The sequence below is a fragment of the Mus caroli genome, unplaced genomic scaffold, assembly GCF_978045245.1.
Source record: "Mus caroli unplaced genomic scaffold, Mus_caroli_1 scaffold_16, whole genome shotgun sequence".
Taxonomy (NCBI): domain Eukaryota; kingdom Metazoa; phylum Chordata; class Mammalia; order Rodentia; family Muridae; genus Mus; species Mus caroli.
Window position 1 is genome coordinate 571424 of NW_028227271.1, and position 17268 is coordinate 588691.

Below are 17268 nucleotides of genomic sequence, written 5' to 3' on the forward strand. Positions count from 1 at the left end.
CTCTATTTAGAGTCACTAGATTCTGGAGGCAGAATTTATATATATATATATTGGAATATATATATTGGAATATATATATATATTGGAATATATATATATTGAATATATATATATTGGAATATATATATTGGAATATATATATTGGAATATATATATATATTGGAATATATATATTGGAATATATATATTGAAATATATATAGTAGAATATATATATATATTGGAATATATATTGGAATATATATATTGGAATATATATATATATATATTGGAATATATATATATTTATATATATTGGAATATATATATATTCCAAGCCAAGGCTATTTGATAGACCCTGTCTCAAAAAAGAAAAAAGAAAAATGCAGATATATGATAGATTAGCTATATGATTGAGAGAAAGAGAGAGAGGGAGTAGAAGGGAAATTAATTGGAAAAAGAAAAGGAACTCTCAGGATAGAAAGGGACCAAATAAAGGTAATATGGTGTGTCATAATGAAGCCCTTTATTTTCCATAGTAAATCTGCACTAATGAAGGAAAACATGCATACAAATATGTGCTTGGTAGAAGCCACCTCATGACTGAAATATGAGTTTCTTGATTAATAGATAACTTCCCAAATATTATTAATCAAATGAGACATCCTATGTGAGCAAACCTAGCAGGTGGAATTGAACCTGAACCTGCCTCACTCCTCCATTCCTGAACTGATGTGGAGGATTATCTGCACCCTGGAGGACCATCTTGTCTTTCCTTGATTCAGTCATATAAGCAATATTTTCTGGACCCAAGTATGAGCCAGCTGCTAGAGAGGTACTGGAGAACCCAAGAAAAGCAAGAATAATCCCAGCATCACAGAAGTTTCACTCTTCTGAAAGAAACAGATAATAATTAAATAATCAGAGGGGAAACTGTAAAAATAATACCAATAATGAGTAACATTAAGGAAGGGAGTCCACTCAGGAAGTTATCCCAAAGGTACAAAGAGATGGCACCTGGGGCTGGCACACCATGGCAGTAGCTAGGCCAAAGGGAAGGCTGGGGGCCTTACTTTCTTGCCAACTCATTTCCCAGAAACACCAATTCCCAAAACCCAATGTAGTCTGAATAGGAATTGTAGGGGAAGCCTGGCTTGCTTCCTGGTCTAATCTCCAACTATTGTCCAGCATCCTTACCCCCAAATAAATAAAGCCCCAGCAAGACTGCTACTCCAGCATTCTACTCTGCTTCCCAGGGAAAGCTGACCTTGTTCCAGTGCCACCATGAAATTCTTCACTGTCCTGCTATTTGTCAGTCTTGCTGCCACCTCTCTTGCTCTCCTGCCTGGTAAGTGCACCTTTCTTTCTGCTCTCCTTAGTCTCCTACAGGCCATGGGGCTGTCAGGTAAGCAAAATCACCACCCTTGTGGAAAGATGATAAGACATGGAATGAAAAAGCCACAGCTGGATGTGGGCATGAAGACATATAGCTCATGAATCCAGAAACCCAGAAAACCAAGGCTAGGTTCAGAGGCTAGACTGAACCCATAACAGGGCAGACTATCAGTCAACAGAGATTCTGTTAGATCCTATCACCAGAGGCTTGATCAGCATAACCCAAGTAAAATCACTGCTTTAGACATCCTTAGCTCCCTTGGTACAATGAGAGCAAGATGCAAACACCACATCAAGTGCTATCCATAGCACTCACTCTGTACCATATAGTTCCAGGAACTTAGAATACACTAACAGCTTACATAAAGACCTCTGTCATCATTGAAATTTCATTAGAGGAAGAAGAAAAAATTAACATACTAAAAATATTATATAGTATTTTAGAAATGCTAAGGGAAATGTAGAGAAGAGAAACATAAGGGACTAGCTAGGCATAGTGGTGCACACCTGCATTTCCAACACTCAGGAAGCAGAAGCAGGGGAGTCATACACATTCCAGGCCAACTAGAACTACTAAGCAAAACCCTATCTAAAGCAAACAAACCACAAAGAGTAAGGGAGGTTGAGGAAGCTGCAATGAGGTAATTACAAATGACCAGTTCACATATTACTTGTCTTGAGATCTCTGGAGATTTTATCTTCTCTCCTCAGGGTCCAAAGATGAACTTCAAATGAAGACTCAGCTCACAGATGCCAGTAAGTCTCATGAGAGCATCTCTTAATTGTTGGTAGCAAAAGACTAGAAAGTAAATGATGTTAGGAGAAAGTGAAGAAACAGTTCCTCATGCTGTTGGCCTTAATTCTCCCTGCTGCACTGATGGGCCATAGATCTGGGGGGTAGGAACATTTAGCATAGCACTTATGCTATATAGTCATTGGAAATTGGAATGGGGACAGCATTTCATACCCAAGTTCTGACAGGTAATATTTCAGCTCACCCAAAGACAAAGGGGGGGGGGTTCTTCAGTTATAGGCACTGTACTACACAGCCCAAAAATCTTAAGCATTGATGGGCTCAGATTTGAAGATACATTGTAAATATTGTTTAATCATGAGCTATTTCCCCAAATTAACCTGGGAAAAGTCTGAGGAGCTAAAGGAGAAAAACACTTGGCATTCAGAAGGAAGAACCAAGGTTAAGAAGCTTCTAATGTAGGTCAAACAAAGGGGGAGGTGTTTGCAAATGTCTCTCAATCAAGAAGGTGGATTTTCCTAGGGTTGAAGTAGCAGAAATTCTTAATCATGTCATTAGAAATCTAATTCATGCCTTTGAGGAGCTCAGGAATAGAACCCCAGTGCTACTGTAGATCAGTTAGGCAATTACTCAACACTAATGCACCATGTGAAGAGACACTTTTTCTCCCAGATTTCTCTGCCCCTCACTCCCTACATGTCCTTAGTTCCAGCTGACCAGTCCACTCCCACCAGCCACACCAGCAAGGAGAGTACTTCCAGTAAGGATCTTTCCAAGGAGCCTTCCATCTTCAGAGAAGAGCTGATTTCCAAAGATAATGTGGTGATGGAATCTACCAAGCCAGAGAATCAAGAGGCCCAGGATGGACTCAGGAGTGAGTCATCTCAGCTGGAAGAGACCACAAGACCCACCACCTCAGCTGGTATGAGCCAGGGAAGAAGGAAAATGTCTTGGGAGGTGGTAAGCAGAGGAAGACAGGGCAGACAGTAGCTTGTATAAGTAGGTGACTCTACAAAGGAAAAAGAAGTCCTAGAAGGACAAATTTTAAGTGTAAACCAACTGCCAGCACTGCAGGAAGCTGTTGCGATGGGAGGATGGAGGTGTGAATGGGAACCCACTGTAACTGGACATTTCTATCTTCAAATTACAGCAACCACCTCAGAGGAAAATCTGACCAAGTCAAGCCAGACAGTGGAGGGAGAACTGGATAAAATAATTGAAGGATTTATAACTGGTACAGAAGACATAATCTCTGGTGCCAGTCATATCACGAAGCCATGAAGACAAAAACACCTAACCACTAAGTCCCATGCTAGGTAGTGCCTTCATCACCCACATTCTGCTCATCTGACCACCACCTCTCAGTCAGCCCTTTGAGGTCTTACATTAAAGTATTGCAACCTAAACCTGACTTTTTGCTGGCTTTGTCAGACCGGGGAAGGGAAGGGTTAGGGTTAGGTGGGATTTCTCTTTAACTAATCTATCCTTTTAGAATAGAATAAGCCAAACCTCTCACCCCCCTCAGCTTACAAGCCCGGTCAAGTCTCCCCATCCAAAACAACCTCTGTAAAAACTTGATCCTTGTCATCCGTCTGCTCCTCCAATATAGACAACCTCCATTCCTACTCACCATAGCCTACCTGCTCCCACACACCAGCCCATTATAGTTGCTCTCCCAAAGGCCAGATACAACAACAGGCCTCGTGGCCTTCTTAGTTCTGGTTTTTCTACTCTGTCTCTGAAAGACTGGAAGCAACTATCTCCTCTAGAATCTTCTCCTCACTAATTTTCTTTGCCACCTTTGATTATTCAATCTCCCTGCTCCTTTTCTAAACTGTTTGGTATCAAATCCTAGATCTCATCCTGTACTCTCTTGCCTTCATCTCTCTTTAGGATTCCCATAGCCTCATCTGTCAGGACTTCTCATTAACCCACACAGCTAACATCCACCAAGTGCCCGTCAGACCTGCCTACCTAATTTGCTCTGACTTTCCTGCAACCCTAAGCAATTTTCACTATGAATGCATACAAAACATGGAGAAATGAAAACACAGGAAAAGAAGACTGCCTATGCAAGAGTAGGGAGGATGGTAGGAAGGAGAGGCATTACTGCTCTTCAGCATCCTACCCCCAGCTTACATGAAAGGAAGATCAAGAGATTAACAGAGCAACTAAGCTGCTGCAATGCAGGGTTGGCACTCTTTTGACTGAGAAAAGTCTGAAAGAAACCTGCTCAAATCTTAAACCCCATAAAAAAATTATCTCTTTCCCTTCTGGCTTTTCTCCAGAGTAGGAAGACCTTTCTTCAATCTTCCTGATACTCTGCAGTACCTCCGCTGTAACTATCTACCAAACAAGGCAGAAGGACCAACCCAGAGTCTTCCTGATGCCAAAGTTTATGATATGGCAACTGTCAATAAACCTGAAATGTGTAACTTCTGGATAAGAAACCACAGGATAAGGGACTTTCCTTACTGCACCCTTGTTCACTTCTTTCCTTACTGTACTGTTCGCTTACTGTACCCCTGCTGACTTCCTGAATCACAGAGGCAGAGCTGAAAAAAGCTGCTAGCAAGCAAGTACCTTATCTGGAACACCACCACCACCCCCACTTCCCCTCTGGTACTCCTGTGAAGAAGGGATGTATAGGAGGCAAAGGCCACAACACAGAGCATTGTTCTATACTCTTTTCCTATTTATGAGTAAGCCTGCAGGATGGATGAAAAGGCCAGCGTCAGAGCAGTCCGCACTTTCAATATTTGGCCATTTGATCCCAGCACTCGGGAGGCAGAGGCAGGCGGATTTCTGAGTTCGAGGCCAGCCTGGTCTACAAAGTGAGTTCCAGGACAGCCAGAGCTATACAGAGAAACCCTGTCTCGAAAAAAAAAAAAAACAAACAAACAAATATTTGGCCATTTGTGATAAAATATCTAAGAAAATGACCCATTGGTCTGTCTCTATTTCTGAATGCTTTGCATGTATTTACTCATTTAATCTGTTTTTAAAATTAGTTGGTATCCCCACTTTCATTTGGAAAAAGGGATAAATATTCTCACCCTCTTGCTTTGTATCCTCCTGGACATTCAGAGAGCCAGGTAACTGTGGGCCCCAGGGCCTCTGAGGCAGATCTAAATAAGACAGGAATTGATTCCAGAAATGTACAGTGCCTTAGGCTCTACTGCCTCCACCTCCACCTCCCCCTCCGCCTCATCAGGTCAGTAACTCTACTCAACACAGCTCACTTGAGGATTACAAAATAAACCCTATGTAGCAATAATAAAACAGCAAACACCTCAATACTAGTGACCCAAAACCCCCTAAAATTTAGCCATAAGTCCCCTTTTAATTTCAAAAGAAACAAAAAACAGAATTCAAATACACTCTCTTTTAAACTAAAATTCAGTTGTTCAACCAGAGGCCACACCAGCAGCCAAAAGTCCAAGAAGGCCACCCACCCATGGACCTCCCCAGCTCTCTCAGTGACTCCCACCCTATCCTCAATCCCCTCTCCTCTTCACCCTGTCTCAGATCCCAATTCAATCAGAGATCCCCTGCCCAACCAGAAGCCACTCTGTCTGCTAGAAGTCTAGCCCCCAATTCAGATTGAAACCCTCTGCTCAATCACAGGCCACACTTGCCAGAAGATTAGAGATGAAACAAAACAAAACAAGGAACAAAGTATCCATCCAACAAAGACAAACTCAGAAATCAGCACCAAGACCTTTAATCACCTGAAAGCCAGATGCATTGACACCAGAATAGAAACACAATCAGCAACAGGCAAGGCAGTATGTCACCACTATAGCTATCCTACTACAAGCCCTGAATATTTCAACACAGATGAGGTACAAGAAAAAGACCTTAAAACCAACTATATGAAGATGATAGTAGTCCTTAAATAAAATATGAATAAATCCCTAAAGGAAACCCAGGAAAAGACAAACAAAAAACTAGAGGAATAAATAAATCCCTTAAAGAAAACTAAGAAAAAACAAAAAGTTGAAAGAAACAAGCAAAACTATTCAAGAAGTGAAAATGGAAATAGACACAATAAAGAAAGCACAAACTAAGGGAATTCTAGAAATAAAAAAAAATGGGAATTTGAACAGGAACTGCAGTGGCAAACTTCACCAACAGAATACACAAGATGGAAGAAAGAATCTCAGGCATTGAGAAGATACTATGGAACAAATGAATACGCCACTCAAAGAAAATGTTAACTCAAAAAAAAAAAATCCTGACACAAAACATCCAGGAAATCTGGCACACCAAACCTAATAGAAAGACCAAACCTAATGGAAATAAGAGTAGATAAAGGAGAAAGTTCCAACTAGAAAGCCCTGGAAATATTTTCAACAAAATCACAGGAAGAAAAAAAAAAGTCCCTAACCTAAAGAAGGAGACGTTTATAAAGGTATAAAAAGCAGACATAACACCAAATATGTTGAAACAGAAAAGAAAGCCCCCTTGTCACATGATAATCTAAACATGAAATGTATAGAACAAAGAAAGAATATTAAATAGTGGAAGGAAAAGACTGGCATATAAAGGGAGACCTACTGGAATTACACCTGATTTCTCTATGGGAACTCTAAAACCAAAAGGGCCTGGACATATTGCTGCAGACTCTAAGAGATTACAAATGCCAGCCCAGACTAGTATACCCAGCAAAACTTTCAGTCACCATAGATGGAGGAAATAAGATATTCCATGATAAGGTTCTTCTCTAATTGAGACATCTGCAATTGGGGTGTCGGTGAAAGTTGTCTCTTCCTGTGTGAACATGGTGCGGACCAAAGCAAACTACGTCCCAGGAGCCTACAGAAAAGTGGTGGCTTCTCAAGCCCCTAGGAAGGTGCTTGGCTCCTCCACCTTTGTCACCAATTCTTCAAGTTCGTGGAGAAAAGCTGAAAATAAGTATGCAGGAGGGAACCCAGTCTGTGTGCGCCCAACTCCCAAGTGGCAAAAAGGCATCGGGGAATTCTTCAGGCTGTCCCCTAAAGATTCTAGAAAGGAGAACCAGATTCCTGAAGAAGCAGAAAGCAGTGGCTTAGGAAAAGCAAAGAGAAAAGCTTGTCCTTTGCAACCTGATCACAAAGATGATGAAAACGAATAGAATTTACTCATCTGAATAATGTCTTTGGTTTTTCTACATTACTTACATGTAAATTCGGGTAAATGAGTTTGTCCAATTGGCCTGTTGATGGGAAAAACATTAGGCTAAAATTTAGCCATTCAAAAGAAACCAGATATAAGAATGGGGAATTTTTATAATTTGTAAATTTGAATTGCATACTTACATTTATGTCCTATGTTCCTCCTTTTTTACCTGTTAAAGCTTCTTCTTAAAGCCAACATTACCTGACACTCTAATTACTACTCTACAGTCTTTGCTTGTACTGATGCCATTTTATGGGCATTGATTATGGAAATGGCGCCATATTGTTATGGCATGTTTGCTTTAAAATTTTGACTTAGGGCTGGGGAGATGGCTCAGTAGTTAAGAGCACTGACTGTTCTTCCAGAGGTTCTGAGATCAATTCCCAGCAACCACATGGTGGCTCACAACCATCTGTAATGAAATCTGATGCCCTCTTATGGTGTGTCTGACGACATTGACAGTGTACTCACATATATAAAATAAATAAATCTTTAAAAAAAAAAAAAAGATTGACTTAGGCCGGGCATGGTGCTGCACGCCTTTAATCTTTAAGAGTGAGTTCCAGGTCAGCCAGGGCTATATAGAGAAACCCTGTCTCGAAAAAAAAAATTGACTTAGTCTTATTTACATTAAAAATTTCAATATTAACAAAAAAAAAATATATTCCATGATAAAGCCAAGTTGAAACAACATTTATCTACAAAACCAGCCCTACAAAAGGTACTAAAAGGAAAACTCCAACCCAAGGAGGTTAACTAAACCCATGAAGACACAGAAAATAAATAATCTCACACCCACAAAATCAAAAGGAGTAAAGTATACACACCAACAACAACAGCAAAATAACAGAAATTAACAATCATTGCTATATCTAAGTATCAATGGATTCAGTTCCCCAGTAAAAAGATACTGATTAACAGAGTGGATGTGAAAACAGGATCTAGCCCTCAGTTGCATACAAGAAACATACCTCAACATCAAAGATAGAAATTATCTCAGAGTAAAGGGCTAGAAAAAGATTTTCCAAGCAAATTAACCTAAGAAATAAGCTACTGTAGCTGTTTCAATATCAAACAAATTAGAGGGAGAAGGACAATTCACACTCCTCAAAGGAAAAAATCTACAAAGGTGACCTTTCAATTCTTGCCCCAAATGCAAGGGCACCTATGTTTGTAGAAGAAACATTGCTAAAGCTTAAATCACATATTGACCCTCACACAGTGATAGTGGAAAACTTAAATACCCTACTCTCATCATGGACAGGTCATCCAGACAAAAACTAAAACAAGAAAAACTGGAGCTAACAGGTGTTATAAATCAAATTGGATGCAACCTATTTTTACAGAACAGTTCACCCAAACTCAAAAGAAAACACATTTCTCTCAGCTTCTCACAGAACTTTCTCTAAAATTGACCAAATACTCAGACACAAAACAAATTTCAACAGATAAAAGAAAACAGAAATAACTCCCTGCATCCTATCAGACCACCATGGATTAAGGCTGGATTTCAACACCAACAGAAAGCTTACAAACTCATGGAAACTGAATAACTACTGGGTAGGGTAGAAATAAAGAAAGAAATTAAAGTCTTCCTAGAATCCAATGAAAATGAATACACAACATACCCAAACTTATGGGATACAATGTAAGCAGTACTAAAAGGAAAGTTCATAGCACAAACATCCCTACATGAAGAAATTGGAGAGATCTCATACTAGCAACTTAACACCACACCTGAAATCTCTAAAACAGAAAGGAGCAAGCACACCCAAGAGCAATAGACAGCATGAAATAATCAAGCTGAGGCTGAAATCAATAAAGTAGAAAGAAAGAGAATACAAAAAGTTAGTGAAACAAAGAGTTGGTTCTTTGAGAAAAATCAACAACATTGGCAAACCCTTATCCAAACTAACTAGAAGACAGAGAGAAATCCAAATTAACAAAATCAAAAATGAAAGGGGACATAACAACAGGCACTGAGGAAATCCAAAGATTCATAAGGATATACTTCAAAAACCTATACTCCACCAAATTGGGAAATCTAAAAAAAATGGATAATTTTCTCTATATACCACTTACCAAAGTAAAATCAAGATCAGATAAACAATTTTAATAAGCCTATAACCCCTCAGGAAATAGAAGATGTCATTAAAAGCACAGAGCTAGAAAGTTTTAGCACAGAATTCTATCAGACTTTCAAAGAAAAAAATAATGCCAATACTCCTCAAATTATTCTACAAAATAGAAACAGCATTGCCTGACTCATTTTATGAGGCTACAGTCATTCTGATATCCAAACCACACAAAGATTCAACAAAGAATTACAGACCAATTTTCCTTATGAACATAGATGCAAAAATACTCACAAACTAAATCCAAGTACACATCAAAAAGATAATCCACCATGATCAAGTAAGCTTCTTCCCATAGATTCAGAGTTGTTTCTACATGTGAAAATCAGGCTGAGGCTGGCAAGATGTCTCGGCGGGTAAGAGCACTGACTGCTCTTCTGAGGGACCTAAGTTCAAATCCCAGCAACCATATGGTGGTTCACAACCATCCGTAATGAGATCTGATGTCCTCTTCTGGTGTGTCTGAAGACAGCTACAGTGTACTAATGTATAGTAATAAATAAATCTTTGGGCCAGAACAAGCAGGGACTGAGCAAGCCGGGTTGACCGGAGCAAGCAGAGGTCCTAAAAATTCAGTTCCAAATAACCACATGAAGGGTTACAACCATCTGTACAGCTACAGTATACTCACATACATAAAATAAATAAACAAATCTTTTTTAAAGGTTTAAAAAAAAGAAAATCAGTCTGTACAATCCACCATACAAACAAACTGAATGAAAGAACACACATGATCACCTCATTAGACACAGAAAAGGCCTTTGACAAAATCCAACACCCTTTCAGGATAAAAGACCTGAAGAGATTAGGGATACAAGAGACATACCTAAACATAATAAAGGCAATTTACAGCATATTGCCAACATCAAATTAAATGGAGAGAAACTCAAAGCAATTCCACTAAAATCAGTAAAAAGACTAAGCTGTCTACTCTCTCTATAAGAAGATCAAGGAGATACAAATTGGAAAGGAACAAATCAAAGTATCTTTATTTGCAGATGATATGGTAACATACATAAATGACCCCAGGGAACTCCTACAGCTGAAAAACACCTACAGCAAAGTGCCTGCGTCAAAGAGTAACTAAAAAAAAAAAAATCAGTAGTCATCCTATGTACAAATGGCAAACAGAATAAGAAAGAAATCATAGAAACAACACCTTTCACAATAGCTACAAATAATACAAAATATCTTAGGGTAACCCTAATCAAGCAAGTGAAAGATTTTGGTTTATGAGTCCAGATTCAAAAATAGAAATTGAAGAAGATATAAGAAGACAAAAGGATTGCCCAGGCTCATGGATCAGTAGGATTAATATAGTAAAAATGGTCATCCTACCACAAGTAATCTACAGATTCAATGCATTCTACATCAAAATTCTAACATAGTTCTTTACACACCTTGAAAGTACAATACCCAACTTCATATGGAGGGGAAAGAATAGCTAAAACAATATTGAAAAATAATAAAACTTCTGGAGGTAGTAGTTTTAATTGATTTCAAACTGTACTACAGAGTTATAACAATAAAAACCACATTGTATTGTCATAAAAAAAACAGACATATTGGTCAAAGAAATCACATTGAAGACCCAGACATAAATTCATACAGCAATAGAAAGCATCTTCAACGAATGGTGCTGATCTAACTGGATGTCTGCATGGAGAAGAGTGCAAATACATCCATATCATCACCCAGCACAAAACTCAAATGCAAGTGGATCAAAGACCTCAATATAAAACCAGATACAATGAACCCAAAAGAAAAAGAAAGTGGGAAATAACCTTGAAGGCATTGGCACAAGAGACAACTTACTGAAGAGAACACCAATAGCACAGGTACTAAGATCCACAATTAATAAATGGGACCTCATGAAGAAAGAAAATTGTCGATAGGTCAAAACTGCAGCCTACAGAAGGGAAAAGATTTTCACTAACTCCACATCTGATAGAGGACTAATATCCAAAATGAGTAAAGAACTCAAGAAACTAGATATCAAAATAGTAATAATCTAATGTAAAAATGGGGTACAGATCTAAACAGAGAATTCTCAATAGAGAAATCTCAAAGATCTGAGAACACTTAAAGAAATGTTTGGCATCTTTAGCCATCAAGGAAATTCAAGTCAAAACTACTTTGTGATTCCATCTTACAGAATAGCCATTTGTCAGAATGGCTAAGATCAATAACACAAGTGACAACTCATACTGAGGATGTGCAGCAAAGGGAACACTCCTCCATTGCTGGAGGAGTGCAAAATTGTACAACCATTGTGGAAATCAATATGATGTTTCCTCAGAAAACTGGGAATCAATCTACCTCAAGACCCAGCTATATCACTCTTGGGTATATACCCAAAGGATGCTCCTTCCCACCACAGGACACTTGCTCAACCATGTTCACTGCAACTTTATTCATAACAATCAGAAACTGGAAACAACCTATATGTCCCTCAACCAAATAATGTGGTACATTTACACAATGGAGTATTACTCGGCAGTTAAAAAAAAAATGACATCATGAAGTTTTCAGGTAAATCAATGGAAAAACAATCCTGAGTGAGGTAACTCAGACACAGAAAGATAAACATGGAATGTACTCAAAGTGGACATTAGCTGTTAAGTAGATAATCATGCTACAATCCACAGACCCAGAGAGGCTAAGTAAGAAGGAGAGCTCTAGTGGGAGACTGCATGAATCTCCCTGGAAAGGAAATGAATAGATTTTGTGGGTGAACTAAGGCAGGTAAAGATAGAAATAGGAGGAAGGATGGAGAGAGGACAGGGAAAGACAATTGGAATTAGGGGGCATTTGGGGATAATGTGGAAACTTAGTGCAGTGAAAACTGCCTGGATCTACAAGGATAACCGTAGCAAGCACTCCTAGTAATGGAGGATATGGAGTCTGACCCTCCATCTTCTGTAACCAAGCTGTGGGTTGCCCCGCTATCATGGATCATGGACCAATATGGTCTACAAGGGCAGAAGGAGCAGACACTACTGGGGGAGGGGGTGTCAGAAGTCCTGTGAGTACATACAGTGAATGACCACACTGGGACCAGCTATCAGGAGGCAGATCAACTTTATTCAAGGCTTATAAAGTTTTAGGGGATTGAGGGTAGGAACATCCAGGATGGGCAAAGGTCTTTGGCTTAGAGTACAAAAATGCCTCACTAGCATGGAGAAGCATTTTAGGAACCTCAGGTGCTGGCTGAACAGGTTCTTATCAGAAGAAACAAAATTGATCTTGTAATCTAACTAAGACTACGTGACACTGCTCATGTAGAGGCATATATGGGAGCTTAGAATTCCCCAGACAAGGTTCAAGGAGAAGTCAGGCTAATAAAGGGAGTCCCCCATATTGCGCCAAGCACAGAGGCTATCCAGTCATAGTGGACTTCAACTTTAGTTAGTAGAGTTTTCCCACACCAAGCAAGGTTTCATGTGGTTAGGACTGGAACACCAACACAGCCACAAAACCTTCAACCTACAATCTGTCCTGCCTGCAAGATGCGCTGATGAAAAGGTGGCATAAAACTTGCAAGAGAGGCCAATCAATGAGTGGTCTAATTTGAGGCCTATGTCACAAGCAGAAGCCCATGCCTAACACTGTCTAATGACCAGGACTGGATAGCCCAGAGACCTAGAGTAGAACCAAACACAATTGGCTAAATAAATAAATATCAATAAAATGACTCCCAGTGATGTTCTCCTATACTCATAGATTACTATCTACTCCAGTTGTCATCAGAAAGGCTTCCTCCAGGAGCTGATGATTGCAGATGCAGAGACCTACAGCCAAATATTAGGTGGAGAGAAAGCCCAGATTGGAGGTCTCCATTGGGTCCTTCCCTTCAAAGCTTGGGAAACCCTGGTAGAAAAGGAGGGAGAAGAAGAATGAGAACCAGATGGGTGGGGGACACTGGGAGAGCACGAACCCTACATGGGTCTGTGCTAGGTCCCCCACCTATATGTTATGTTTGTTAGCTTGGTGTTTGGGGAGGGATTTCTGACAGTGGGGATGGAAGTCTTGATTCTTGTGCCTGATCTTGGGACCCTTCTCCTCCTACTAGGTTGCCTCACCCAGTCTTGATATGAGGTTTCTGTTTGGTTTTATTGCATCTCGTTGTTCTATATTTAATAGATGTCCTTGGGAAGCCTGCTCTTTTCCTGGAGGAGACCAGTGAAGAGTTGATCTGAGGGAGTGACTAGGAGGAATGGAAGGAGAGGAAGCTGTAGTCAGGATGTATTGTATAGAAGATAAGTTAATTTTTAATTAAAATATGCCAGGCAGTGGTAGTGCATCCCTTTAATCCCAGCACTTGGGAGGCAGAGGCAGGCAGAGCTCTATGAGATTTTTAGGCCAGTGTGATCTACAGAGAAAGTTCCAGGACAGCCAAAACTACACAAAGAAACCTTGTCTCGAAAAATAAATAAAATTAAAACACAAGGAAATGAAATTACAAAATTTCTCCATCTCCTAATTTCTTGTTCTCCTAACTGCTTATTCTTAACTAAAGAATTTTACTGCAAAGAAATCTAGGTATGGCCAGTCTTTGGAACCTCCCCTTTCTTAAGAGCATCCAGCTCCCACATGCCAGAGCTCCAGCCCCCACCACTCTCAGGCTCATTTGCCCACTCAGCTTGAAAGGCTCTGTGATTTCCTTGTATGGGCATGAAAGAAAATTTCCACGTTGTCATAGATGCTAAGTCGTTAGGATTCAAAGAAAAAGAGTAAACGTACTCTCAAATTTAAGCTTCCGAAGTAGAGACAGATGCCCCAGCCTCTCCTCTTCCAACCTGAGACAGCATACCAGAATGATGAGACCTCACAAACGTGAGTTGAGAAAGAGAGTTTGCTCAGGTAGAAGGCCTTTCCCCAAAGACAGAAGACTGGCTGCACTTAATTCAAATAATTTGTGGATCTATCTTTCTTCCAAGTCAGAGCAGCAAGGATATATGGGATACAGTGGCACCAACTCCACACCACAAAATTCAGTATACTCTTATGTCCCAAGGCAGCCATGTACCCTGAACTATCTTTAAGATATTTGGGGTGTAAGGGCAGAGGTGCCAAGGAAATCTTTAATATACTTCAAGGTGCAAGATCACAATGTTTAAAAGGGAGGAACCATAGCACCCCTTGAGTGGCTGCAAGGAAGCCTGCAGCCACACTCTGTGAGGTTTGCATGCCTCTGCATGTTCCCCCTGCAGTTATCATGGATGATCAGAGGCTTAGGTTAGGAATCTGCCTTGCTTAGCCTGGAAGTTAAAATGGACAAGACGATAGAAAGTATCTCAAAGACAGCCTTCTCATGTGTTTCAAACATGTGCAGAAGCTCCAAGCTCAACAAAAATCATCTTGCTTGTGCCAGAAGCCATGGGGCAGAAATGAAGTAGTATAAGGGAAGAGAGAGAGCCTTGGCTTCCTCATGTGAACTAAACCTGTAGGGGTAAAAATCTCCCAAAGGTGGGGGGGTGGAGTATGACTTTACACTGGGGTGGGGAAGCAAGCACATTGACTCATCTATGACCTTGTGGTGTCTACAGTCTGGATGTTTCTTTCCCTTTAGTTCTAACGTAAGTATAACTTGATCTGTTTAGTGACAAATTCTCTCTAGGAGTTTTGTCTTCTTAATAACTATGTGGTATGTTTTCTCAGAGCATGGGCAATATCCCTTAAAAGTTTAACCGTGTCCTTTACAACTTATCCGCAGCACTCGGGAGGCAGAGGCAGGTGGATTTCTGAGTTTGAGGCCAGCCTGGTCTACAAAGTGAGTTCCAGGACAGCCAGGGCTACACAGAGAAACCCTGTCTTGAAGGGGGAAAAAAAAAAAAAAACTTATCCAATAATGGAATGGAGCTTGGTCACCAAGTCTTTCCATTTCCTCACTCTGTGCTAGTGACTGCCAGTTTTCTAGGTCCATGCTCCCTCTAGTGGCCTTCCTCGATACTACATGGTTGTTAAATCTGAATTCATATTCCCTGATTTAGTAAAGAATATATATTCTGATGGCTTCTAGTTTCATCTTTAAAAGTATCTAGGCATGAGCATAATTTGTTGTGGTTGTGGTGGTAGTGGTGGTGGTGGTGGTGGTGGTGGTGATGGTGGTGGTGGTGATGGTGGTGGTGATGGTGGTGGTTGGTTGTTTCAGTCACCATCACATGTATCTAAGAACTCAAACTCTCAAAAAAAACTGTCTTTTGTCTGAGGGTGTAGCTCAGTGATAGCTCACCTACCTGACAGGGCCCTTAGCTATATCCCTAATACAAAGAGAAGGGAAGCAGAGAGGAAGGGAAGACAGGAAAGGGAAGACATAAAGAGGGGAAGGTGTGAGGGCTAAAGTTAACCTGTAAGCTACACTTGCCCAAGAGTAAATGGAATGCTGGGAACATCCCTCCATGGTTCATTCTAAGGTCATAAAAGCAGTTCAAAGCCAAAAGAACAATCAGTGGCTAAAGACTAGCACAGTCTGCCACTGTGTCTCCACATGGAGTTGGGGCAATTTTATTTCAGCCTCATTTTCACTTGTATAGCTACACCTCAGAAACCTTTAGAACCTTTGCTATCAAAATATATAGGAGTCCTGGGTCCCAAGGAATGTCTTTCACCATTGAGGCTACAGGGAGGCCCATGGCATATCACTCTCCACGCTTGAGCCCAGCCAATGGAGAAACACCAGAAAACGGTAGCAGAAAGGAGGCAAGGTATTCATTTTCTTAATGGCCAGACCATTATCAACAAACCACAGTGCCCCAAACTCTCTTTTCCTATAAAACTGGAAAGTGCCACTGAAATCCAAAGGGACCTCTTCACCCTCCTCCTGCATAAGCCACTAATCAAAGAATCAAACAGCAGAGAGGAGGCAAAAAAAGGGGAGGGGATCCCCATCCAAGCTTTCACCCTCTTCACTTCACTAAAGGCAGAAAGACATGATGCAAAGCTATTGAGGGGCACAGCTGTTAAGGCACCAACTCCACCCCTCATGAAATGCAGCCCTCATAAAACTAACAACCATTCCTCTGCCCAGCTGTCATAGCACTGCAGCCTGCAGGAGGTGGCAGTCATCAGAGAGAGAAGCCTTTCATCTCATATTAGTTAATAATTACCACAGACTTGTTGGCTTAAAAGAACAAATATTTATTTTCACCTCTACAGTTCCTAAGCCCCTGATGTGTCTCACTGGGGTGAAATCAGTGAGATTCTGCTGAACTACATCCCTTTTTCAAGAACCATCTGCTTCCTGGCACTTTCCATCTTTGAGTGGTCAGCCACAATGCTTGGCCCATGGTTTCCATTGCCATCAATCCAGCTGGCTCCTTCATATACATTGAAGGACCTGTGGGATTATTTCACCTATCTGGATAATGGAAGACAGTCTCCTTATTTATTTTTAAGAGCAGCTGATTGGCAACATAATTCCATCTGCAATCTTAATCCCCCATTGCCCATGGACCCTAACAGTCACGGGATCTGTGATGAAGACATTCTGGGGACCACTGATTGTTCTGCTCCTTTGGGAATCACCTGCCTGAGATATCCAAGCCATCTACGCAGATGCTCAAAGTTACACAGTGTCCTGATGACTCTTAGAGTAAGGTACACTACTGCTACCATGCCTCTGATATTGACATCAGTTATCACCTGGACCAAGTCAAAGCCTCAAGAAATGCCTACTGTCCAGACCCCTACTCCACCTGGTTCTGCCAGTCCCCAGCCCCACCCAGTCCTCAGCCCCATCCCTTCCGCTTTCTTGCACCCTCTAAGATTTCTGAAAAAAAAAAAGTTTTAAGTTCCCAATGCATTGTTTAAGTATCCTATCTCATCATCTTAGATAACATTTTAA

The 17268-nt window shown here is 40.6% G+C and overlaps 1 protein-coding gene and 1 pseudogene across 2 annotated transcripts; both read left to right on the forward strand.

The window, feature by feature from the left end:
- Positions 1 to 1262: 1262 nt before the first annotated feature.
- LOC110311009 (glycosylation-dependent cell adhesion molecule 1) lies at positions 1263 to 3408 on the forward strand. Of its 2 annotated transcripts, none has more exons than XM_021184192.2 (4): positions 1263 to 1326; positions 2085 to 2129; positions 2834 to 3049; positions 3278 to 3408. In XM_021184192.2, the coding sequence occupies exons 1-4, from the start codon at positions 1263 to 1265 to the stop codon at positions 3406 to 3408; spliced, it is 456 nt and encodes a 151-aa protein (XP_021039851.1). The 2 variants fall into 2 exon arrangements, with proteins under 2 accessions (XP_021039851.1, XP_021039853.1); XM_021184194.2 differs by having other exon boundaries at positions 2834 to 3087; positions 3278 to 3301.
- A 3459-nt stretch (positions 3409 to 6867) lies between these two features.
- Positions 6868 to 7295, forward strand: LOC110311104 (PCNA-associated factor pseudogene; annotated as a pseudogene).
- The last annotated feature ends 9973 nt before the right edge of the window (positions 7296 to 17268 follow it).